The sequence below is a fragment of the Brachyistius frenatus genome, unplaced genomic scaffold, assembly GCF_029030835.1.
Source record: "Brachyistius frenatus isolate BFR_SWC_R1_liver_20210118 unplaced genomic scaffold, ASM2903083v1 Contig_1, whole genome shotgun sequence".
Lineage (NCBI taxonomy): Eukaryota > Metazoa > Chordata > Actinopteri > Embiotocidae > Brachyistius > Brachyistius frenatus.
In genome coordinates this window covers 6860402-6887096 of record NW_027210600.1, presented here as the reverse complement: position 1 = coordinate 6887096, position 26695 = coordinate 6860402, and the positions used below count along the sequence as shown (strand labels likewise).

The following is a 26695-nucleotide window of genomic DNA, read 5'->3' as shown; positions in this document are numbered from 1 at the left end:
AATTTAGACATTTCAAGACAAAAACGAGAGCAAAGAAAGAACAGGATATGAAAAATGTCTTCCTCAGATAAACGGGTTGATGCCATGATTCTCAGTGTGCAATATTTTTTGAAAGCTATAAAAACTCAGGAACGCAGACTTGATTTATAATAATGACACTTTACATCTTTGAACTAATTGTGTTATTCACATCTACATATCAAACTCAAAAATAGCCAGAAATATGGGGTGTTGTAAACAGCTGAGTGACAGAATTCCCTGCAGCTCTTCCTGTCACTCATACTTTCTCTAATTTCCTTCCATTTCTCAGAAACATTCCTCCACCTCCTCTAATCAGCAGGTTGCTTCTCTGACTAGTCATGGGCAAGCTGTCAAATTAGCTGAGTGTTACTGGCATTTGATAAGGCACCCAAAGACTTCCTGGTGGAGAACCAGATGGCCCACATACCAGGGTCACAACAAACCCTGGCACGCAGTCACAGAGCTGAGAATGATTGTCTTGCCTCCGGGGTTAGTGGATCACTGGGTAGTTCAGCCTGCAGGCTGAGTGGAGAGCACTTCACAGGTATGTGTCATTGTTTTGTTTTGATGTGGGTCTTTGCAAGTTTCATGTTAATTTGACACAGCTTGTATTTAATCATATAAACCCATGTCGCTTTCCAAACCAAAAGAGTCCTGTCACCATAATTAAAAACACAAAAGTCGTCAGTTTGTCAAATTATTGTCCCTCTGTCTTCCCATCTGTCTTACCCATTTCCTCCTTGTCGCTGACTTCCCAGCAGCTCCAGTACTCTTTGTCTTTAACTGGGATGTTACGCCGGTCCAAAACCTCATATGTGAGCTCTGCTGCTGTCATTGAACCAGGGATCTGAGGGAAGAACAGAGCAGAGCAGTTACTCGCCACAGCAAAGCAGACGTATGGCTGCATGCAAATGGAGCCGGTTTGTTATTGTCGCTGCTTAATGTACACCAGACGAGAGAAGAACGTGGAACTAAAACTGTGAAATGCCCGATAATATTGTGTCATTTAGTGAAATCCAGTTGACCTTGACATGTTGCTCCGCTGTGTCCTTCTTTTCCTCCAGGTACACTGTACAGATGAAGTGGCCTCCAGGTTCAGTACTCTAAAGTATTGAGCAAACACGCACACACACACACACACACACACGCACACGCACACAGAAAAAAGATCAGACGGAAATATAACAACATCAGGATAATAAACAGCAGCAATTTGCCACAATGACATGATTTTAAACCCTTTATATTGTCACACTAACATAAACTGAAGAACTGAACAATAATGAAACGGATCATGTGTGACTTAAACAACAACAAAAACATTGCTATGTACAGAACGGTATCTGAAAAGATCCGTTGTTTAAAATACATAAGATTACTGTGTTGTCTGAAAGTGTGTGGGTCTCACAGGAAACTTTGTGTTGAGTTTCTCTCGCACTTGGATGATAACAGTGATCTCTTCGAGCTGCTTCTTTAGCTGCTGCTCATCCACCTGTAAACCAGAACGGACACATTCATACACACACAAATAAAAAGAATCAATCATCAACTAGGGGCGAGCCAATCTTTAGATCTCAATTTAAAACTCCCACCACGCACTTTAAAGTTGCAGTAAATCACAAATGTTATCATGTTAATGCCACTTGCATGAGGAAGCATTTTGATCTACTCAATTCCAAGAAATTACATTAAGATAAGATTTTGTAGTTTGAGTTGGCGGTTGTCTTTCAGTACATTTTATATAGTGGGATTTCATTCTCAGTTCACACATTTCCTGAATCTAAATTCCTCTAAATTTCCAAATTAATTTACTAGAAATTAAAAATTACACTGGTTAAGGGCTATTTTCTAAGATGATTATGTACTGTATGTGTAAATGCTACTAAAAATAAAGTAGGAATAAATGAAATCTGTTCCTGAAAGCTTACTGGTGATGGTTCCAGCCTTTTTGGAGCTTTTTCTTGCAGCCAATAAAATAGGATGGCATGTTCTTTGACATCTTAACCTTTTTAGACTTGTGCAGTGTGTGTGCCATTTCCTGACGTCATCGCTTAACATAAAAAAACACACCCTGAGAGCAAAATGTTTTGCCTCCTCTTATCATCCACTTGCATAATGCCGAGCTGCGGGGTCTGACCTCAAAGATGAGTGTGTAGTGCTGTATGAGGTCCTCTATGGCGCGGCCAGCAGTGAAGTCCTTTCCATCAGTCTGGAACAGTGTGGGACCGAACACTATGGCCAAGTTATGGAGGTTCATCTGGTTTAGCTCAGAAAAACGCTGCACGCTGAAACACACGGTAGAAAACACACATGGGTATGTGTGACATAAACAGAGCTAGGATGTGAATCATTGTTATCTGGTTCTCACCAATACAGGTGGTTGATAAGGGCTTGTAGTGTAGCCTTGTTGACACGAGGCAGTCTGTTCAACAGCAGCTGGTACTCAGAGATTTTCACGCTGTTATCCTGAGTGCCTGGATTACAGGAAATGGAGAAAAGAAGGAAAAGAGAAAATGATGAATGCAGAGGAGATATAAAGAGAGGCAGCATCACAAAGAGTGGCAGGAAATTGTAAAGATGGAAAGCATAGGATGGGAGTATAAAAGGGAGAGAAAGATGGAGAAGAAATGATCAGTGAAAGGGGATCTATAGATAAACAAATACAGGCAAACAGTGACAAAACTCCTGATGAAAAATTGCTACAGAGCTCTGACACAAATGCCATATTTGCTTATAAACTGGCACGCAGACAAGTCCAGGTGCATATATTCAAAATGGAAAGGACTTTGTAGGGTTCCTCTTCAAAACGGTACAGTCATGACTTCTGACACACAGCTGCGGCATCTCGACGCTATTTTGCGAGGGCACCGTCGCTGCATCCTGAGCGTCGCGCTCCCCAAGACTATTGTGATTGGTTTAAAGAAATACAAAACAAGCCTGAATGCTTTTTAAATGTTGCTGTAGCAGAATGATGTACGAGTGCAGCCAGACCAGCGCTGGCACAGAACAGTGGAAATAAATCACGCTATTCAAGATTATATCTTTAGTGTAGTTTCAGTAGTAGAAACTCTACTGCACAACAACACATCATAGAGTTGGTCTGTTGGAATCACTTCTTTAGAAGAATATAACCACTAAACTGTTAAAACTGTCCAGAGCGAGGCATGTGATCTGCGGATCCTAAAAAACGAATAGATTTTATTCACCATGCATTTTATTTGCGTGGCATTAGATGCCTCAGCAACAAATATAGAACAATATGTCCAAACCTCATAATATGAAAATAAACCTAATTGGATGGCTGAATCCCAGTATAAGTAAGCAGAACAATGTGTTTGTTATTTAAGTGAAATGACTTCTTCAATTCATAAAATGCCAAAACTCTGATTGTGCAGTCTTTTATATCTTACCAGCAATACTGAGCCAGGTGCTGGAGTCCTCTGATGTGAACAGTCCCTCTCCCAGCTCCCTGAAGAAGCGCTTGAGTGTACTGGAGACGTCGTCCACCTGATGCTCGCCTTCCCTGAGACGGACACTGCGGGCGTCAAGACGGTATTTCTCGCACAGCGCTGCCACACGGGAGTTCACACCGCTCTTACGATAAATCCCCTCTGAGGTCAAGCCTAGAAAAAAAAAACATGAACAAGCACACACAGAAAACAAAGTATTACAAACACCGACACATCTGATAATAAAGTGGCATTTTGTAGATTTGGGTTTTCAGAGGTTAAACAATGCAAACCGATGCAACTGATGTTCTCTGAAGGGTAAAACTCTCAAACATGTTGAACTTATCATGATGTCAGAGATTGTATTATTCATCATTAGTTAATCAACTGACTGTTGGAGATTTATTAAATTACTCAGAGCAAGTCATGCCTACTGGAGGGCCTCTGCTCATAAAAAAAAAAAAAAAAACATGTCCCATCTTACTTGCTCTCTTTTGAGCTGTTTGTAGTAGCGCTGACTCATCATTAAAAGTCTGTTTCAACTAGTTGTGTGTCAAACATTTCAAGTGACACACAATCACAATGATGTTTTCTTTTAAAATGAAGGAGAAGTGACAATATTTCATTCTGTGGTTATGAGGTCAAAAGTCCAGCACTTGATCACATTATGAAGGACGATAAACTGCTACATGATGGTGAGAACAGTTATTCCCTGGTCAGAGTGAAGTACGGCCAGTCAGCTGGTGGAGAGTGGGAGGAAGAATGATAAGGGAGGAATAAAGAAGACAATAACAAACAAAGGGAAAGATAAACACCATGGAGGGAGCAAGGACAGAAATGGAGGTGGAACAGAGATGTTTTGTTGTTTTGTGGCCTCTTCCAGAGCCAGAGTTCCTGCTATTATCGTCACATGAGTACACACAGACACACAAAAGAGGCCAACACCAAGACCACAGCAATGTAGACTGTGTGTCACTTCCCCTATGATGAAACTGCAAGCGTACAATGGCCTCAAAAAGTACTGAACAGTTAAAATATCTGCAAACTTCTGTGAGGTTCATCAGGCTATTTCACAAAATGTTAGTCTGCTGTTTGTGTCCATCTCTTGATGCCTCTTACCACACTGTGTGATGTAGCCGATGCAGCTGTGCACCATGACGGGTATGTCTGTCTCCGTGAGCTGCTGCTGGCTCAGCGTGTCTCCTCCGCTCCCTGCTGCCGCCTGAATGGCCCCACACCAGCCAGAAAAGTCCAACTTCCTCTCCCCCTCTATGTACAGAGTTCTGAACGAAGACAAAGATCAGCAGAAGAGAGAAGCGAACTGTTTGGATCAAATTATATCAGTCAACAAGCAAAGAGTAAGAAAAGGAGCAGAAGAGCACGTAAGGACAAACGGTTTTACACATTTTACAATTATTACTAAAACAAATAAACAGACTTCTAAGATGCTTTAAACTGTTGAACAGATTGTGAAGTTTAACATGGAGGCATTAACCGGGAAACATTAGAAATAGAACAAGCAATCTGTAATTATTCTCCCTCACCTGCCTCTTTCCACCAGAACCAGCACTTCGTTGTCTTGTTGAATTGCTGCAAAACACAAGTATAAAATACTGACCATCATCACTCTGAGGACTCTCACCCTGTCACTATGTTTGCACGGCATACAGCTGGTACATGCATGCAGTAAAAAGTGCCATTTGTGTTCATATCCGTGTGTTTGCGTGTCTCACTCACAGAGCTCATTCAGTTTGCGGAGGTGGATCTCCTCTCCCTGGCTGTCCTCCAGGTAGGCGTGAAGAGTGGAGCCCACCAGAGCAAACCACCCAACCTTGGATGTTTGCAGGTTCAAGCCGTCTTTACACTTCAGCCGCCCGATCCGCTCAAAACCCAATCTCAGCAAGGGCTCCGCCGAGGCTGGGATGAAGCTCTGCAAACAGGAGGAGGAGTCTGAGACTTCGCATTGCGTTGCACATTAATCGCTGTTTTTCTTCTCTATTGATGAGGATTTAAGATCTTTATTCTGTGCATCACTGAAACACTGCTAAAAAAAAAAACAAAAAAAACAATAGTTGATCATGAAGTATTATAGGAAAGGTTCAATCTTCTGTAAAGTACTGGAGGCACAGCTACATACATGCTGTGAGTCATGTGGTCACAAATTCAGCTTTTGAGCCTGTTGCAGCACGCAGGAGTCATTGATCCACTCAGGTTTCAATTTCAACAAGTAGTTTTTATTCAGCCAGTTCTGGAAAGTGGCAGCCTATGTCAGCATGAAGCATACAGGTTCTCCGCAGCTGAGAGCAGAAGGTTGAAGTAACTTTTCCTTTATTGCACACCATAATGCAGCTGATAATTATGTCAGTTGTAAACACTGCGGTGCCTTGACAAAAATAAGACACAGGAAATAAGTCGGCAATAGTTAGCTGTGTCCTAACCACTGTGCAGCATTTCCTGTCTAAGCACAGCTGGAACTGTTCAGCCTCTACTTATCAGAGCTGTAGAGAGTTTCACCAGAAACCACAAATTTTTACAAGCCTACTGGTTATCAAATCTTCTCTTTGTAAGAGCACATCTCAGAAAGTAGAAGAAACTCTTATGTCTGTACATATTTGATTGTTACCTTGGCAATTGACTTGACCCACTCCTTGTGGCTGTCTGCATCATCAGTGCCAAACAGATAGAGACGCTCAGATTCTGAGTAGAGTTCAAAAGTACAGTCATACCTGGGGGGAAAGAGAGGTCAGGTGGAAGTGACGCACAAGGAAACATAAACAACAGAAGGCAGAGAATATCCTTGCTAGAGCATAACTGCTTTTGGTATTATAGACAGACAAAGTGTAGATGGATGGGTGTGTCTCTGTAACTGGAGCAGACGATATAAAACAAATCTGTGACAAGCTGACGTCACCTCGTTACAAACCGAGTGTTCAGATTAGTCTGACGCCGGAGCTCTTTTCTCAAGAGAATAACTTTTACATACGTTCACCTCATCGTCTGAGAAGTTGGCCACGTTTAATATGAACGTTTGACATTGTAACACAATAAATACGACAGAAAATATGGAAAACCATTTAAGAAAGTCAGTCAAATGCGTGTAAAAAAAAAAAGGAGTGTGTGTGCGAGTGTGTATACCCATGTTTCTCCGGCGCGTCAACAGCCAAACAGACTATCTCTGAGGATTTTAGTGCTCCGTTGGGATTTGAGTTCTTGTCACTCTCATAGTAGCTGAAGGCGCCATCATTTAGTGTGCACCAGCGGCGACTGAACTCTGTACGGATGGACACGTACACATTTACTAAGCATAATATCAAGAATCAGGAATTTTATATGTTTACTGCATTAAGCCAACAGTGAGCAGTTTTTTTTCAAGCACTACATAACTTTACAAAACAAAAGAGTCGATGCATTAGGAGGTGTGTACACAGGTGTTGGTGTTGCACAGAGTCTGTGCCTACCATCTCTGTTCTTGTGCTCCGTGATAGCTCGAGCCATGGATGCAGTTTTGAACAGGAAGCCATTGTGAGACACACAAGGTGGTGGTGGGTAGTGGACCGGCACCATATTCTCGCCCACCTCTGATCGTGGCAGCTCTACAGACAAAAAAGTTGAAATGATTTTCTTGTGCAAAACATACCAGACCTGTGGAAAGCATTGGCGTTGGGCCTCTGGACCTTCAGGTTTCCAGAGCTCTTTTTGCTGAAAACAGCAGCCTATTGTATCTGAACATTAGATTATATTAATTTAGACTTTATTAATCCCACAGTGGGGAAATTCGGTAATTATGCAACGAGAGCGATGTTTTTTTATATTTGTTTTATAGCCTCTTGTCAAATCTCAATGTAATATTCAACTGCCTCAATTTCAAGATACACATCAGCAAAGTTTCTACCATCTCAGGAACACAGCATTTGTTCAATTTTAAGCTTTAAAGACACTGAATCCATCAGACACGCTTTCATTTCCTCAAGATTAGACGACTGTGATGGCCTCTTAACTGGAGTAACTCAAAAATCAATTCAGCCTCCAAACTGTACAAAATACAGCAGCTGCACTTCAAACAGAGCCAGAGAAGAGTCTTTATCACTTCTCTTTGAATGTCTTTACACAGGCTGCCAGTGGGTTTTAGAACTGATATTAAGATCCTACTCATTCCGTTTGAAGCACTTCAAAACCTGGCTCTAGATTACATCTCTGAATTGCTCTCCCATTATTAACCTTCATGCGGCCTTGGTCCTCAGGCAGGAAGCTCCTGGTTGTTGAGAATGGCCTTTTTTCTGTCGCAAAACCAGCACGGCTATCATTGAATGACCAGATCTCAGACGTACAAACGCAATATCCTTGTTTAAGCCGCTAACTTTAACACATTGAAACTTTTACTGCAAGACATTTTTACCATCATTATTTATTGATTTATTTGTATCTGTTTTTTTAAACATACATGTGGGAATGTATGTGTATTTTTACACAAAAGTGCCAAGAAACCTTCTTTCTTTCTTTAGTTGCCGTTATTGTTGTTGTTGTTATTAAGTTTCATGGAAACCCTACTCAACCCTGATATAAGTACCATTAAAAGCAAAGGTGCTCATGTGGCCTTGTGTGTGAGGAAATACTGTACCTGTGTTTAGATTATGGCTAATTAACTCAGCCTGTAGGGATTGCGAGTGTGCGCTGGCCAGGGAGAGAGGGGAAGGCCAACTTGCCATACCAGTTGAACAATTCACATCTGCACCGCAGAAAATCAGGCTCAATGTCTCGAGCACATCGCTGCACTGTACATTTATACACAGAGCCTGGAGGGGAGGAGAGTAGAAGGAGGGAAACACATGAGTGAACGTTCATCTGTAAAAGTAAACAATGAAAAAGATGTTGCTTGTTGGTGTAAACAAGTCCAAGAGAGAGAGAGAGAGAGAGAGAGAGAGAGAGAGAGAGAGAGAGAGAGAGAGAGAGAGAGAGAGAGAGAGAGAGAGAGAGAGAGAGAGAGAGAGAGAGAGAGAGAGAGAGAGAGAGAGAGAGAGAGAGAGAGAGAGAGAGAGAGAGAGAGAGAGAGAGAGAGAGAGAGAGAGAGAGAGAGAGAGAGAGAGAGAGAGAGAGAGAGAGAGAGAGAGAGAGAGAGAGAGAGAGAGAGAGAGAGAGAGAGAGAGAGAGAGAGAGAGAGAGAGAGAGAGAGAGAGAGAGAGAGAGAGAGAGAGAGAGAGAGAGAGAGAGAGAGAGAGAGAGAGAGAGAGAGAGAGAGAGAGAGAGAGAGAGAGAGAGAGAGAGAGAGAGAGAGAGAGAGAGAGAGAGAGAGAGAGAGAGAGAGAGAGAGAGAGAGAGAGAGAGAGAGAGAGAGAAAGATTCCAACTGATTTACTTGGTCCATTACCTGTCAGCACAGACAAACTCTTTCCAAATACAAACTAATGAAGTGTATTCTATGTTTTTGTTAAAAAACTAATTCAGTCAGTCAAAACTCAAGTCATTATTTAGGAATTCATTGGAGCTGTGGAGGTTATTAAAACATAAAACTACCAACAAAGTGTTCTCAGGTGTTTAAGACTTGTGCCAATTGTTGTGTGCTCTCTAAATCCACTGCATGCACATTTAATAACAAGGCAGCCTGGAGTCATTTTGTCATGATGTTTTTAAATCCTGTTCTTAGTAAAGCACTGACAAGATGAACAATGATTCAAGAGCAAAATTAGAGCTCACCTGGACTGAGAAGCTCTTGCTACTCTTTATGTATTCCTGCACATGTATTAGTAGATATGATTAATTGTCATGTAATCTCTATTTCACTGATGTAATCCTCAAGGAATCTTCAACATTTCAATTACATTATTTGAATGTGCAACATGAAGCCATGTGGACAAAAACAAATATTAAGATTTAAATGAACACAGGTTTGGTGGGCAAAAGCTTACATGGATCTTTGGAAAAACATAAAAACAATAATTTGTAAAAAATGTAAAACAAACAAATACTATCGTCAAAACATCAGAGGAAATGTATCTTCCCACACTGCATATTTAACTACTTTTTTAGTTCCTAAAATTCATTATTATTGTAACCCACATTAGTTTTACCAGCAACTAAAGGGTTAACTCAAACATGCAATACCGACGTTCACCAGAGGGGCGCTGTGGTGCACGTCGGGAGATCAAAGCCTTCTCCGGGTAGACGACCCTTTATGCCTCGAATGAAACAGCAGCGTCATGAGCGACACCATGAAGAATCTCATTGGGTTGATTTTTGCTCACTGCTTTTGAGGATCTTTATTTATTTGATCGTTAACCAGACCGACTCCGAAGGAAAAAGTTTCTTTAAGTCTGAGAAGAATCTCCGATTGTTTTTGTTTGTATGGATCTGTGATGGAGACAGCGATCCCCAGAAACCTCCACAGAGCGCTGGAGCTGAGTGACCCTATGATCCCTGATCATCTTCACCATGGGTGAAGCTGCATTTGGTCTTCTTGGATTCTCCTGCCGGAGCACCGACCAGCAAAAAGATTGAGATCAGAGTTAGGCTGAGAGCCTACAGACGTACACTACCGGGTAGTAGACTGAAAGACAAGAGACTGAAACTGACTGACTGTGAGAGAAATACCGGTATTGGGGTTATTATTTGAATTTGTTATTTTTCTTTTATGTTGTTCCCTTGATTTTCTGTGTGTTAATAACTATAATAAATTGCAGTTCAGTTCCTTGTTTTAAACTGCAAACATTTGCCGTGTTTCATTCACTCCCAGAGCGACCTAAAGACAGTCCTAAACTTAACACAGGAAATCTACTGTGTTACATAGATACTACATTATCATCACTATTAAAGAAAAATAATTTGGTTTTGAACGACATGATGACAAACAAAAACAAATTTCAGTACATGACAACAACCCTACATCACTACAGGGATGTCTTTGGACTGAAGCTTTACCTTAAAATAAAAAGTAACAAAATAAGCAGTGGTGGAAGAAGAATATATAGTACATATAACACACTTTAAAAAGACAACACGACAATTAACAGTCCTTAATTAAAAGGATGTATTATCAGTTCAATTTACTGATACTATTACATTTGAGTAAATGTACTTAGTTACATTCAACCACAACAAGGAAAGACTGTAAGCCTGAATATGAATAAAGAGGAAGGTGGGAAAGTCAGAGAAGGAACAATGCTATAAATGTGGAAAGTCTGCCTTCTGTTAAAACCAATAAGTTCTTTTGGGTCTGACTGAGAAATTGCACAGCAGTCTGTCACACACAGACAGAGCCCCTCCTCTATTTCAGCATTATTGAGCCTCTGAACACATCTGCAGACAAACAAACCAATTAACAAAGATTAAAATTGCACAAGACGCCCCCACACACACACACACCCATAAGACACAGAGACAAACTGTGTCTGGGGACTATAAGGACTGTCTCTTTCACACATCATTGAAGACATCTGAAGAAAAAGCTGCGGTCAGCCATCTGGAGAGAAACACATCCACATGAAGGTTCTCACGATATGGATCACGAGCGCCACAACAGAACTGGTATATAGTGCTTGGGAATCGATGTTATTTCACATTGCTTTCTTATTTCATAACTCGTATTTCAGTATCGAGAGTAATCCGTTATAATTAGTCGCAGCATCTATTTATATAGAAATGGATCAATTCATATGGATGAATGTACAATCGGTTATACGTCTTCTGGAATGGCACTGAGCTATTAAAAGTGGAGGTGTACCAGGTTTTAATGGGGGGAAATGAGTTTAACTACAGTGGAGGAGAACGGTATAGATGAAGGTGAGAGAGTTCAAAAGTTTGAATTCCCAGTCTGAGCACTGACAACCTGAAAGACCATTCGGAAAAGCAACATACAGAAAAAGACAATTACATATTCATTTTGCCATTATTTGTATAATAAGTAAACAGCACCTAAAATTTCATAACAGAGACAAACATAAACATTGGTTTAAGCCACTCTTCATCACAGGAGCTATAAGAGCAAATGGTTTCCAAATCTGCTGAGAGCTATTTTTCACCCTTTCAACATTAACAAGTACAAATTGTTCAGTTGTGTTGGCTGGAGCTTTAAGGCAGAAAAATCAATAGCTCAGATCAATCACTGCAGGCTAACATTAGCCACTCTGCTATAGGCAAAGCCATTTCATGATATACTGTAATTTGACCCACAATGTGGTTCACAAACAGTGCTTTGCTGCCAACAAGTAAAGATCAGTGTGGTGTGATGTTTTGCAACCTCGTCACTGTGTGTGTGTGTGTGTGTGTGTGTGTGTGTGTGTGTGTGTGTGTGTGTGTGTGTGTGTGTGTGTGTGTGTGTGTGTGTGTGTGTGTGTGTGTGTGTGTGTGTGTGTTGCAGCAACACAGAACAAAACCAGCCCACTGAGGGCTCAATGTGGACACACGTGAAAGCTGTGTTGTGCTGTATGTGGGTCAGTGTCCATTAATGTAATAGCCGACCACGTTACGTCTGACCAAAAGAAGCGGACCAATCGGAACAAAGTACAATGAGGAAATGGCTTGTTTTAGTGTTTTGAAGACCTCACCCTCTATAACATCTGCTGCCTGTGAAAAAGGGAGTAATGTAATAACACACACAGAGAAGACAAGACAAGACAAGAGAAGAGAAGAGAAGAGAAGAGAAGAGAAGAGAAGAGAAGAGAAGAGAAGAGAAGAGAAGAGAAGAGAAGAGAAGAGAAGAGAAGAGAAGAGAAGAGAAGAGAAGAGAAGAGAAGAGAAGAGAATTCAAGAATCTTACCCAATTTCCCCAGAGAGAGAGCAAGAGAAAGAGACTGAGAGATTTTATCTGGGTGTGTCTAAAATTGCAGGCCTCCATCTGGCCTCTGCTGTTATATGGGACAGAATTGGAGGAAAAGAAAGAGATGAGGGAGACGGAAGAAAAGAAAATATTGTGAATAGAACATGAAAGCATTTCAGCTCGGCACATTCATCAGAGGCCGATTGCCCTTGGCTAGGAACTGAACCTATGTTCGGACAAACAGACACAATCAGCAGACTCTTGCTTAGATTTTAGTATATGTACTGAATGTCCAGCCAAAACTACACCCACACTTATACATTTGTATGTATGTTCATGTATTAAATCCAGATGAGAAACGCCTATCCACATAAGTTCCATCATTACCTCATCATGGACAGTATAAAGATAAGGAGATGGAGAGGGAGGTGGAGGTGAAAATCCAGACAGTTGAAGGAGAGGAGAAAGAAGCTTGAATGAGAAATTTAGGAGAAACAAGAGAGTTAGCCCTTCCCCCCAAAAAAAGAGGGAGGAAGGGAGGGAGAGAGGGGGAAAAGCACTAGAAAATAAACGTGAAAGCAGATCCCATCTCAAGAAGATCTCCCAGTTGAAAAGAAAAAGACGTAAAATACAACATTGTGAATGAGGAAATGAGGAGAGTCAGCTGGGGACGAGAAGAAATATCAGACAAAAGAATGAGCAACAGCAGGGAATCCACAACGAGAGAGGGTGAGAGAATTTGTTCTATGGAAGCTACTTTCCAAAACTATAAAAGCACAAAAACAAGCCAATAAAAAGTATTTACTTCTGCTTCTTAGCTGTCATTTGGCTATAATAGGTGTCAATAACATGCTGACTGTCACCCTCAAATGGTCAACATACGACATACAGCTGAAGCTCAAATAGTCTTGGACTAATCCTCAGAGGAGGGCAACGAGGCTGTTCAGGTGGGAAGTTGCCTTTTTTTGACAAATCATTAAAAACAGATTGCTTTGATAATGCGAGTCTTATTTGTGCTAACTGTCCCAGTTCAAAGCAGAGTGACTCTCAAACTGACAACACTTCTCTGTGTTGAAGAACTCCGTGCCATACATTACATCAAACTGTCAAACTCCATTTCATGCTCTCTTGCTCCTTCTCTCACAGACACCCAGAGGAAACCACCAAGCAACAAAGCCTTCGAAGCATTTTGATGTCAGTCAAAACACGATGAAAAAAAAATTCAAATAGCAGCATTATATAAAAACACACCATTGAGAAAGACAGACTCGTGGCTGGCTGGCTGTCATTTTATTCTCGACACACTGATGACTAAGCACAGTATATGTCCTCTAAAAAAGAAAGACCAGTAGAGTTTGCCTGCAAAATGAAAAACGGCTCATGTTTTTTGTAAAGCAGGAAAAGTATGGTCTTACAAGGAAATATAAAACCATATTATTGAATATAAAACTGTGGAAAGCACCTATAGAGCAGAGAGAGAGAGACCCACTGACGGAGGTGAGCTTATTTATCCACTTTGAGCACACAAAGAACACATGGACACACACAAACACAGAAATACAAAAAAAGGCACACAAACATGCCTACACAGGCACATTAATATGCATGTTAACATACCTCAGCCCACTCCAGTGAAAAACATACACACTGACACACAATAACTCTAATGTGTACTCAGCTACAGCATAACAGTCCTTAGTCCCCAGGCAAAACTCTGCCCTGCATTCATTATATGCATTTGTTCAATTGTGCTGAGATCACATTCGGCCAAAGTCCAGTGACACACATTGCTTTAGTCGGACTTGAAAACGGCTGAAAACACAAATTCACACTCTTCACAGCTTAACCTACAAAACTACAGAGACATATTTCCACTACCCTCTCCTACAGCTCAGCTTACACATTACCTTACCTGCAAGTTTTCAGTTCCTTTTAAATCACTCCTCTGTTTGAATGTCAATGACACAGACAGGCACACAAAGTTGAAAATGTAAAAACACAGTATTTGTGAGGCGTTTACACAGACAGAATGTAAAAAGTTTTAGCAACTTACAAACAAGTAAAAGAGCCAGGAGTGAAGAGATCAACTTTCTTTGGTTGTCCCAGTCAAACAATGAGGAGGGTAGCGGGGGTAGGAGGAGAAGGGGGAGGGAGGGAGAGGCGGAGTTACAGCACATTCCACTTAAATCAGTGAGTAATGATGTCACATTCAGAAAAAAGGAAAAACAAAGAAGAAAGGAAACAGAAAAGAGGGGATAAAAGGCTGTGATTACACCAATAAACCTGAGGGTTGGCCACTGGAGAGCACATATGGTACACAACTTCTGTTTTTCCCTCCTTCACACTCACACACAGCCTTACTGTTAATGCCATGTCACATAACTGTATAGCTGACACAAACACATTTGTAGAGTCTAGGTTCGTAAGACACACCCAAGAAATAGCAGCAAGGAACAGCTGAAAAAGTTCAATTATTATATATTATTTGAGGAGGTGCTGCATTTCAAAACACAGAAAACTTTAGAAATTGCATAAGATCCTGTCCTTTAGAGACAGCCTGAAAGAGCAGTAGAGACATGAAGCAGTGCAGAAGACAGAAATAAGCATCATGGAGGACGAACAGCAGCTGAAGAAATACTGCTTTAAAACTAGAAGGGAAAAAAAAAAGTCCTTTATCTCACTCTGTACATCCCAAACACAGTGATTCACACACACACACACACACACACACACACACACACACACACACACACACACACACACACACACACACACACACACACACACACACACACACACACACACACACACACACACACAGACACACAGAAGCCTGAATGCTTGAGGAGGGAAAAACATAACTCCCAGTCAGGTGCTAAATGTGACTCACTCACACACTCGGTCTGTGAGCCATACAAATGGTTTGCGTTAAGTGGGTTAAGCAGCTAATGATTGACCCAGCTGGGTCTGAAACACCACAGGGCACAATATAAAAGCATCAACTCCAGCCATTCCCAGGCTGTTCCCAAATGTCCTACTTCTGAATCATACTGACCAAATGTATCGTCTTAAAAGGATGCGAGTAAGAGTGTCTCCCACTGACAAGGACACAAGGACAGATACTGTTGTCAATGCTGAGAGGAATGTTGTCTACAGGCATTTCCTGGACTACATTGCAATGTGTCTTCTGAGTTTAGACGTTTGGCAAACTGATTCAGAAGCAGGTATTTGCAGGGGTTAGTCCGAAACCTCAATATCCCACTGTCTCTGTCTGAATGACAGCTCTTAAAGGTAATGATATTGGCAGACTGTACTCTACAATATTCTGGGATTGAGTCTGTTTTGATAATCCAGGAACCTGCATTTCATTCCAATTGATACAACTTCAATTACAGTCAAACAGCATGTCCCACTTTGGGCAAATGTAGGCTGGCTGTAGAGTTAACTGTAAACTGACTACTTTACTGTCACTGTCCTTAGCAATATAAGACTTTTAAATGTGTATTCAAACCAAGAACTCACTTAATTTTATGCTCCTTTAACTGCTTTCAAAGGAAAACCTGTCTGTCTATCGGTCCATCTGACTTACTGGTCTGTACAATAATAATCGAGCGAGTCTTAGTCACAAACCAGAACTAAACCTGTTTCCCTCTGAGAGCTATGCACACAGCATAAGGAGAAAAATCTCAAGGGAGGCACTGAACTGAGGCAACACAACAAAATTAAATTGAATTAAGTGTCAGAAAGCAAGTAAATGATTGAAGTCACCATAATGGGTTAAAAAATACAATTTAATCGTAGCCTCTGAATCTACCCTGGGTTCAAAAGCTTTTCTTTTCCAAGATATGCTGACTAACTTTCCAATATAGTCTTGCATATCAAATGTCTACAAACACATAACACACTGTGCAGATACAAGTGTGAACATGAACTCAACCCAGACAAACTCAAACAATCAAAATAGTGACTTTAACTTACATTGTTGAGCTCTGTCTGGTTTCCATACAGAGGGTGGTATTTCCTGTATTTTCCTTGGCGGTATTTGTTGGATATGAAGCGTCTTCTCTCGTCGCTGCAGCTGGAGGGTGTTAAGGCTTCACTTGGTGGGACATTAGCTGCCCAAAAACTATTCGTCCGCTCGTTGCCCAGCAACAGGAACACCTGTAGGGTTAAGAGAAAGAAGGGTTAAAAGAAATGTTTCCAAATTACGAAGGGAGGAAGGAAACATCTGTGTAAAGGTTCTGAGTCTTCTGATTATATCCACAACATACTGTGCACTGTCCATTTTTTGTGTTACTAATTGCTTTGCATTTTTTTTTGGAACGAGTTATGAATATTTGTATGGAAGTAAATGAGCATAATAAAATCCCAATGCAACACCAACACTAACTACGACCTCAGAAATGATCACAGCGCTGAACCGAACAAAAACTGGATACTTTGAGCTTCACAAACATTAACTGCAGAGTTATTCTGTTAGACTGTGTTACTTTACAAAAGTGTATCTACTAACCTTGTACCTGTATCTAAATCTTTATCTCTGTCAGGGTTTAAGCATCTAAACTGGCCATAAATTCATGTCCCCGCTGAGCAACAAATCTGGTCTCATGGTGTTCTAATTTTTGCTCAAAACTGTATGGTCAGCTGTTCTATATTAGAAAAATCTAAACAACCAGGTCTTACAAATCTTTGGGTTGATTTTGTGTGTACCTGAATGAGCTCCTCTGTCCAGACTTTCCTGTCCATCTTCAGACTCCGAACTTTTGAAATACTTGGACCCAGTCCTCTGTGCTCTCCTGAAACACACACACACACTTATTGAAGACTAAACAAATCCTAAACATGTAACACTACTGTGAGATTCCAGTTGTCCGTAGCCACTTTTTAAACCAGGCAAAGTGATATTTGACTCACATCACTATTACTGTGCAACAAACAGGGGAAAAAAAAAAAAAAATTCTTCAGTGGGATTCTCAAAACATTTCAAAAATATTTGAGAAAGTAGATACTTGAAAACATTTAGACAAAAATGTTGAACAGAAATTATTTGCACAAATGTACAAGCACGGATATGAAACCACAATCGCAATGTTAAGAAAATAAAGGCACATTACTCCAAACCCGCTGCCACAAACCTGCACATCGTTTGCAGACCACCACACACAAGTTGATGGCTGCCCATTCAGGTTTGGGAGCCCCACAGTCGGCACAGGCACTGTTGCTCGGCTCCGCCCAGATCCGCTCGGCCACCTCGCTATTGGACAACGCCTCACCTATGGCATTTCGCATGGCATCCACCCACTGCTCCTTCAGCTGCTCTGACTCTGCGATGAAGCTGCGGAGTTGGACAAACACATGGCCGAGTGTCAATGCTGACATGATAGTGTCACAGCCAACGCCCGAGTGACAGAGGGAAGAGCTTTCTGTGTCTGTGTCCTTGTGCTCATGAGCCCACAAGGAACTGACTCGCTAAATAGTTAAATCAAAACCTGGAAAACACACACACACACACACACGCACGCACGCACACGCACACACACACGCACACACACACACTTGTGGCTTGACACAGACACTCTCATGTCTGAATCCTTCCTCTTCTCATCTGTCTGGCAACATTCTGGTCCTATCTGCCCTTAAAATAGTAATACACACATAAACACACTTCTTGAATGACTAAAAAACAAAATCGCAAACTTTCCTATATATAAGCACACACTTTACACAAACAAATACACTCTTCATCTCCTTCCTGAAATATCTGCTGCAGGTTAAAAAAAGAAAAGAAAAAAAAAAAAGTCTGAAACCATTAGTGAGGACACTTCTATTTTGGATTAGTTTAAATAAAAAAATTAAAAAAAGATGATCAGTTAAACAATTTTATAGAAAAGTTTAATCTCTGAAGAAGTATATAAATTTCTGAAAATCTGAGTTTTGGGTACAACTTCCTTTTTGCTATAATGACAGCGCATTGACTCCACAAGTGCAAAACCTGATAACCCATGTTATCCCAGCATGATCTGACAATTATCCAATGAGGTTCTCATGATGTCAGGAAGATTTGACTTTCTGAGTCTTCAAGTGCCCCAGGAATATTCATTGGGGTTGAGGTCAGATAACTGTGGAGGAAAGTCCATGACACTTCTGGGTCTTCTCTGGTCTTCAAGTAGGTCATGCGAAGCTTTGAAATGTGTTTGGGCTCATTATCCTGCTGCAGTATGAAAACCCTTCCCCACAAAGATGCAAACCAGGGGGTGGAGCATGACTGTGGTAAGTACAACTATCCAACTCCGGAGTAGCAATACACCGCCAGGCTTGAATATTCCCAGCACCATGTTTCACTGTGGGTTTGATACACTGCGGGATTATTTTCTTTCCTGTTTGTCTCCTTACATACAACCTACTGTTAGGTTCTCTAACTCGGATTCATCAGCCAATAGGACTTTTTTTTTCTGGTCCTCCACAGTAAAATGCTCGATTGTATTAAAATTTGGCCTTGCTTCCCCTCCTGACAAATGGTTTTGAGACCACTACCCGTCCTCTGAGACCACCACTTGACGTCCTTCTTTTGAGCATAGTGTTGCTCATTGGCGTCTTGCCTTCTTTATTTAGCAACTGTATCTGAGAAGAAGTTGCCATCTCAGTGAACAAAGCTTGACGTACTGATCTCCTGATGGTATGGTCATTTTTGGTCTGTGTGATTGTGCTCCGGATACAACTGTTTTCTCAAATTGTTTTAGAGCCTGTTTGTACAAAGGAGTTAAAGTAACATGGTCGATACCACAAATCGGCTTAAATTTGATTACTGACTTACAAATAGTGAAGAGTCTTGAATATTTCCTTTGATTCACATGTCACAACTCCCTATGTGGTTCACAAATGGTTCTAAATTGTGAACATTTCTGATTGTTTCCAGGTTTACATGAAACATGGCGCATTTTTAATGTGGTTTCAGACTTTTGGAGCCCACATAAAAATTTACCACAAATAGTGTAAACACTGCACATGCAGAGAGAACAAACAAACAAACACGCCCACAGATAGACACACACAAAAACAGTCCACAGAAATACACAAGTCTTTTCACATTTCTCCATCCTGTCAAGCTGAGCCCTTCCACTAGAGGCTGTGCCAAAAGACCACACACCACACACAAACTCACACAGTCAAACAAAACAGCTTTTCACATTCTCGAACGACATCCAGCTGAGGTCTCTGAGGATAGGTGGGGGCGAGTTCTCGGTAAAACAACACGATCTAATTTCTGCAAGTATCCTAGCACCAAGACCAACTCAGCCACTGACCTACAAAGAAGAGTGATTGTTTTAGCAATTAAATAATTTAGAGAAAGTATAAACCAACCTGCTGAATTACTGAAATAATAACAGTAACACAGTAACAGTTTATGCACAGGATGCTTGGGGGAGAAAACTACAGAATGCTCTCTGTACTGATTGTACACACACGGCAGAAAGAGTCAGAAAGTGTGTGTTGCATCTGTGTGCATATACAGTACCTGAATATGCGGTATGGTGTGGTGAGATCAAAGCTACGACGATCTGTGTCTTTAATATTTCCTACATTCATCTCAATGGATGTGATACCCAAACCAATACGATAGTCCTGGAGAAAAAATACAGAGAATTCATTTTTATGCTTTTGTTTTTCTTACATTATAGATCAGCAGTTCCATTTTAAATCACCCAACATGACACTACTCTTTCAATTCATCTTTAAAAAAAAGTATTTTGCAAAATAAAGAAAACAAAACACACATTTATTACAATTCTGTCATTTGTACAAACTATTAATCTCAGCAATCAAAAACTGGGGTTCTTACGTCTATATTTTTGTAGAGGAAGACTTTATCTGAGGCAACAACAGTGTATAGTTTGGAGCGTAATCCTCTGAGCTCCAAATAGCCCTGATAGTCTGGGGTCAATGGTGAACCAGGGTTCATGGTAATGCGACGAGGGCGCCCTCTGGTGTAGTCTTGCAGTACAGTCACCCACTCGTTTCTTTCAGCTGGAATGGATGAACAAACACATGCATGAACATCACAAGCATGCGTTTAGTATATTCACAAATACATATTACATGCATATTGAAAACCCGTGCACGTGATATATATTACGAACAGCAGTAACACATATTATTCTGTATGTGTCTTATAACATACACAGATGATCAGAAAAACACAGACCTTCACTTTCAGCCCTGAAGATGAAGGTTCGGTTGTTGGTGACAACCTCAAATTTCAGTTCCCCCACACTGGTCACATTAGTGATGAACGCTGTGGAGATGATCCCCTTTGAATACACCTCCTACAACACACAGCACACACAGCAACTCGTCTGTTACATAGATCCCCATCCAACTTGTCTATTTTAGGTGTGTGTAGTTTCACATACAGAGTTTGTGTGTGTGTGTGTGTGTGTGTGTGTGTGTGTGTGTGTGTGTGTGTGTGTGTGTGTGTGTGTGTGTGTGTGTGTGTGTGTGTGTGTGTGTGTGTGTGTGTGTGTGTGTGTGTGTGTGTGTTTCACAGGGATATGTGGGACCTCATGACACCATCACTTTGTGCATGTGTTTGTGTGTGGGAAACATGTGTGTGCTGTTACCTTTTCATTATCAAAGTATCTCAGATAGTCAACATCTAGCTTTATCCATCGTCTCTGGTAATAAAGAGCCCTGTGTATGAGGACACACGTAGAAAAACACACATCATGTTGTTATAGTTGTTTACTATAGTTCTTTACGCTCAACGTTAAGTCTTTAAATCAGTTGATCTCCCGTTTTAGCAGAACCTCAGTTTGTGAGTGTGTTTGTGTGGTCAGTTGTACCCCTGAGGCGGATTCTTGTCCAGCCAGCCCATCTTGATGACAGCAGAGAGCTGAGAAGTGTCTTCTTTGGTGGTTGAAGGCAGTTTGCCCTTGTCTGGCAGGTAGACACTGCCTTGCGCCTCGCTGATACCCCCATACTGCCACAGGGTAGGACTTTGGGTGCAGAGAAATAGGCATGAAAACAATTACACTCGTAATAATCACTATCAACTCTTACAAATCAAGTTTTAAAGTTTAAGTTAGATCAGTCATGCAAATGTATTAATTCAATAAAGAAGACAACAAAGTCTTGATATAAGCGCTAATGACCTAAAATCCTGAAAGAACGGTATCATGCAGCTGGATATTTCATTTTTTGTGGATAGAATAGATGGTAAGTGGGCATCCCAAAGGAGCAAGTAGCATTTCTATACCAAATAGAATATGTAGTGTGATCATACCTGTCTCAGTTCACCACACTTTCATTATCACTTTGCACAACTTGACAACATCAACCAGTTCACAGCTGGTCTAATGTTACATTTTGCATAACAGCATTGAATGTTTTATGAATGTAGTGTATTTTAAAATTAACAAGATATAGCAACCACAATGGCCTGTTACAAAATAACCAAAACGAAAAAAAGAAAAGTTTGCGGGCATCATTTTACATCTATTTTGAGTTTGTGTAACTGTTTTGTTTGTGTGTTGTTGCATGACTCACTCATCATCCTCATCCAACAGCTCGTCATCACTGCACAAAGAATTGTACCGCCCCTTTTGGCGACCAGGGACTTGCAGGGACATATCCTATTGGAGGGGACAACATGTAATTCACATAATACAGCTGGAGAAAAGGAGGGAGAGAGTAATCGAAGAAGACATTCCCGCTAACTCCGCACACTCTCACCCTGTCAGCTGTGTTCATTCGATGAACACCGGAGTAAACAAAGTCTGGATCCTCGTAGTCATCAGAATAATCCTCAACCGAACCCAACCCTGAGAGAGGATGCAGGAGAAGAGAACACAGTGGAGTTGTACAGTTTTAGTCTTGTTGTTGAAGTGTGGTTTGCAGGGAAACATATACATACCATGATGTCCTATAATGCAGAGAAAAAAGTGTATTTTGTTTCTATAATAACAAACAAAAAAAACAGATGATGTCAGCATTCAGATTCTAGTTTTCAATTTGGAGGAGAGGGAATTTCTTTACTGGCAAATGCCTCAATTAACCATAACGCAACACAAGAATCTCATAAAAGGCTTATTCCCTTTGCATAAGGGGCTGACTTGCTTTTTGGTTTGGAACAACAGTAATATTATTGTTCTGTAATAGCATATTTAGTAATATGCAGAGAAAATGTTTGATTTTGTAGGTTTTTAATTTAGAGTCGAGTCATTAAAACCATTCTGATGAATAAACATCCGATTATACATTTACACACTCACTCTGGGTTGATACTGTTGAAGCAGTTTTGGGAAATGCGGAAAATACTTGTTGAACGGGAAGTCAATCAGATTAATAATAGTGAGTTATTTAGGTCAGGATTAGTGCTCGTTTGAACACGCACAAACTAAATGCACGAGGTACTGGGCCTATACCAGGTGTTAATTTGTGTGTGTGGTACGAGTCTCTCTCTCTCTGTATTCATTTATTTTAAAACTAGAGTATTCAGGTTGAGCACCTACAGTTAATAACAAATATTAGCACATACTCTGGCATGCAGGATCAGCAAAACAACTTCAAACTGAAACCATCATTTATACGCGAGAAACATACAGTGGCCACAGACTATGCATGCAAAAGGCTGCTTCGGAATCAACTTCTTAATTAGTCTTAATAACTTTATAGTATGTGCAATAACTGGTCTATCAAATTGTGCATAACCCTCCAATCCTCTTCTTTCCTCTGTTCATTTTAGTATTAGTCGTTGTATGCCTGTATATTTTATGGTGATCATGCCTTTTTTCCAGAAAATTAAAAAGATTTAATTTAAAATGACAATTGTCAGCTAATTTTACCCGAGTACCATCAGCTAACATTTTTACCCTTGTGGCTGTAGCCTCGAAGTGAGAGTAGTATTTCCATTGTTATTTAAAATGTCATTTTACAGAATGTATTTTTAAGCATAAACTGTATGTTTAAATACTGCGCAAATACTTCAGATTCAGGTCTGAGCTCCACATTTTAGTTAAAAAAAAATAACTGCAGCCCAAATGTCAAAATGGGATAAATCTGACACGAGCTGCAGGTTGACTGTAACCGTTGACTGTTTGTTCACAGCACTGAAACAGTGGACTGGAGCACTGGTTAAGCCTAAAGTCGAGTGAAGCTGGAAAAATCATCTGGAAGTATAGGTTTCCATGAAATCAACTGTATCGGATGTAAACATGCAATTCATACGCATGGTATTCTCTATCTCTATACAGTGAACCCTCGCTATAACGCGGTTCACCTTTCACGGTCTCGCTGCTTCACGGATTTGCATCGTGCATTGTGTTCTGCATTCTGATTGGCTAAACAGTCTCTCCGCTTCTTCTCTACCTGTTTGTCAATAACGTTGCGGTTTAATATGTACACGTACGTAAAACAGCTTGCCAAATTAAAAATAATCGATGGTGGCATGTCGGTTTATAAGAATCTTTTTGCCCAGAAGAAAAAAGCGACAACAACTACCGATAACTATGTTCTTCTCTCGAAAAACCACACCTGCACCGCCGGCTTTAGAAGAAAGAACCGCTGCAGAGCGGAGTCAGGATGCAGCGGCTCAGTCAGAAGAGCAGTGAAATACACGAGTCACTATTTGTCCTACTGTACTTTGTATTTGTTTTCATAATCATTTTTCATTTCCTCCCGTTCTAATCCAATGACTCGGGTCGCAGTGGGGCGGTGCCGATCTCAGCAATTTGAAGCCTTCAGTTCGTATTGATGATTAAAATTATTATTTTACAGTACAGTAGTTATTTGTAAAAAAAAACATTTATACAGTACTTTTATTTGTTAAACAAATGCTTGGGCCTGTAAAAAGGTTTTGTTCTTTGGTTTCAATGTATTATGGAGTATTTCATTGTATAATAATTGTAAAAAAAAAAAAAGGTTACTACTTCACGGATTTCACCTATCACGGTTTCTATTTGGAACGTAACCCCCGCGATAAACGAGGGTTCACTGTATAAAGAAATGTGGGGTTCAGTATATTTCAACCTGCAATCCATAAAAACCTAAAAGAAGGATTATATGTACAAACACCCCGTTGTAGATCCTGACTATAAACCAAGATGTCTTTAGTTGAAATGTAGCAGGCAACCTTTGTTGCATATTGTTTATCACCCATTGCCCCTAAATAAATGCAGATTATAGACCTTCTTGTACTCACGGTGAGGTTGGGGGATCCTCCTAGCAGGCAGAGCCGGCTGTGTGTCGGGCTGAGTCGATTGCTGTGCGTGCTCTTGAGTTTGGAATGTCCTGATGCGCGGTGGGATCTGTGGAGTTTGGTCTTTCTGCACCTCATCAGTGCCTGTCTTGATGGGAGATGGGCTGGAGGATAGAGAGGTACGGGACAGGTCAACAGAGGTTTGGGGAGGAGGAGATGAGTCCTCGGACACCATGGTAATCTCAGGTCGACTAAAAATTCCACACAGATGGCCGAGAGAATCCATCTTCTGTTGGGAATGAAGGTGTTCTCCTTCTGACACCCTCCTCCTGCTCCTTTCTCATTCAATAGTAAAAAGATAACCCATTTGAGATTTGACTCCAGGCACAAACTATAAAACTCTGGTTGCAGGCAACAAAGTTGTGCAGAGCTTTTGCTCAAAAGAACTTATAAAAGTCACAAAACCGTATGAAGGAAAAAAAAAATACTCTGGTAACCTCAGAACAAATTATTGACTGAGATTATGAATCGAGTTTTCTTCAGCGGTACTAGAAGTACCCCAGAGTGATCCCAGATTGTGACACACGTTTGTCCCTGTGCTCTCCTCCTGACTGTCTGGTTTTCTTTCTCTACTTCTGGTTTAAGCAGCAAGCCCGAACCTGCATCAGCCGCAAGATACCATCTCCATGTAAATACAGAATACCTGTTGATACCCTGTAAATGCATGCTAACCTACACACACACACACACACACACACACACACACACACACACACACACACACACACACACACACACACACACACACACACACACACAAGTACAATGTTTACGCACTGGCGAGGAGCCAATACACCAAAAATTCTAATGCGACAACTTGAACAACAACAATTTCTATTAGTCATTACTGTGGTTATTGACATTTTTAAGATGGCACCATGTACACAGCACAGCTCCCCTCTTTTTATTTGCAGTTATATTTTGACTAGCCACAAGACAGCCCAAACTTTGCCAATCAGATACGGCAATCACAGCAGGAACAGAAAACAAGGCTCCTTTCATAGCTATCTCGAGCAACCTTGGCCATCACTTGCCTGTCAAATCCTACTGAAGTGCAGTTAGTTAATGGATGTTGAGTCACGTCATTAAATAAGAGAGAGCATTCATTTTATTTAGTATATAATACAAGAGAAGTCCTTGCATCCACATAATAGACAATACATTCTTCTTTATGAGTCATCTTCAGCACTGGCTGTTGTATTTATTACTCGTACTACAGAGACAGTTGATAGTTACTTGTGAGAGCCGTCACCATGTTGTCAATCGTACAGCAGTTCTTGTGTGATTGAGTTCATTTGCAGAGAAAAACAAAGCAGCAAAATACAGTTTATGATTTGACAGGTTTGGTTAAATTCATGCCGAACCCGGTCTGAAGTAATTTGATTCTAACTACTAAGTAGTATCAGAGTATTTGCACCACTAATAGTAATATTTCAGGAAAGTTGGTTAAATAGCAATATAGTACTGTTTATAATATTACGATAATTCTTTTTTAGCACAATAATCATTACATGAATATTAAATACCAGAGCATCCCTTGTGAGTATACACGTAAATAAAAAGAACTCCCATATGTTCACATTGTGACACTTCTGATACATTAATTTCCTGACACTTCTTAAGGGCCGGGGTCGTAGTGGTGAAGCAGATCTTACACATACTTCTCCCTTGCTAGTTCCTCATGTTTTTTTCTCAGGGATCTCGAGATGTTCCCAAGCTACACTGTGTGTACACTACAATCTATTCAGGGAATTCTGGGACTACCCGAGAGTCTCCTCCTGGTTGAACACACCTAAAATACCTCTATTGTGTAACTATACACACAGGGTCAGTAGGCCTGATGTTAGGAAAATAACATTGATTCTTCAGATATTACCCACTCTACACATTTACTAATCTGTACATGCAAAACAAAAAACAGCACCCATGTTAATGTGTTTGGAAATGTGAAGCAAATGTACATAATCACAGTGCCTTAAAAGTATATGCGGTACATATTTAATTATAAAAAGAACAACTCTTCCATTATTGTATTTTAACTATTAGTTTGGGTATTTTCATAATCTACATTTTCCTGCATCATTTATAGTCACACTGATAGTTTACGACTAGGTTTGCAAGTACATGGGGTTCAATATGTTGTATGTATTGTTTTAGGACCACACAGTACAAGACATTGGCCTGATTGACAGCTTTTCTTGCTGCTTACTTTTTATGATGTTAC

General features: G+C 40.6%; 1 protein-coding gene across 3 annotated transcripts in view; it reads right to left on the bottom strand.

Moving 5' to 3' along the window:
- The window catches only part of LOC138632066 (arf-GAP with Rho-GAP domain, ANK repeat and PH domain-containing protein 1), a 49889-nt gene that overhangs the window by 8961 nt on the left and 14233 nt on the right, over positions 1-26695 (bottom strand). For all 3 annotated transcript variants that reach the window (XM_069717466.1, XM_069717381.1, XM_069717546.1), the window contains exons 3-26: positions 24415-24575; positions 21948-22036; positions 21762-21847; positions 21059-21211; positions 20837-20906; positions 20422-20542; positions 20059-20243; positions 19735-19841; positions 17354-17553; positions 16929-17014; positions 16197-16379; positions 8089-8263; positions 6929-7063; positions 6606-6741; positions 6094-6196; positions 5208-5400; positions 5015-5060; positions 4590-4753; positions 3432-3644; positions 2390-2495; positions 2159-2306; positions 1430-1513; positions 1047-1124; positions 751-868 (exon numbers count right to left, since the gene is read on the bottom strand). In XM_069717466.1, the coding sequence (XP_069573567.1) occupies positions 751-868; positions 1047-1124; positions 1430-1513; positions 2159-2306; positions 2390-2495; positions 3432-3644; positions 4590-4753; positions 5015-5060; positions 5208-5400; positions 6094-6196; positions 6606-6741; positions 6929-7063; positions 8089-8263; positions 16197-16379; positions 16929-17014; positions 17354-17553; positions 19735-19841; positions 20059-20243; positions 20422-20542; positions 20837-20906; positions 21059-21211; positions 21762-21847; positions 21948-22036; positions 24415-24575 (3140 nt within the window). The remainder of the gene's footprint in view (positions 1-750; positions 869-1046; positions 1125-1429; positions 1514-2158; positions 2307-2389; positions 2496-3431; positions 3645-4589; positions 4754-5014; positions 5061-5207; positions 5401-6093; positions 6197-6605; positions 6742-6928; positions 7064-8088; positions 8264-16196; positions 16380-16928; positions 17015-17353; positions 17554-19734; positions 19842-20058; positions 20244-20421; positions 20543-20836; positions 20907-21058; positions 21212-21761; positions 21848-21947; positions 22037-24414; positions 24576-26695) is intronic.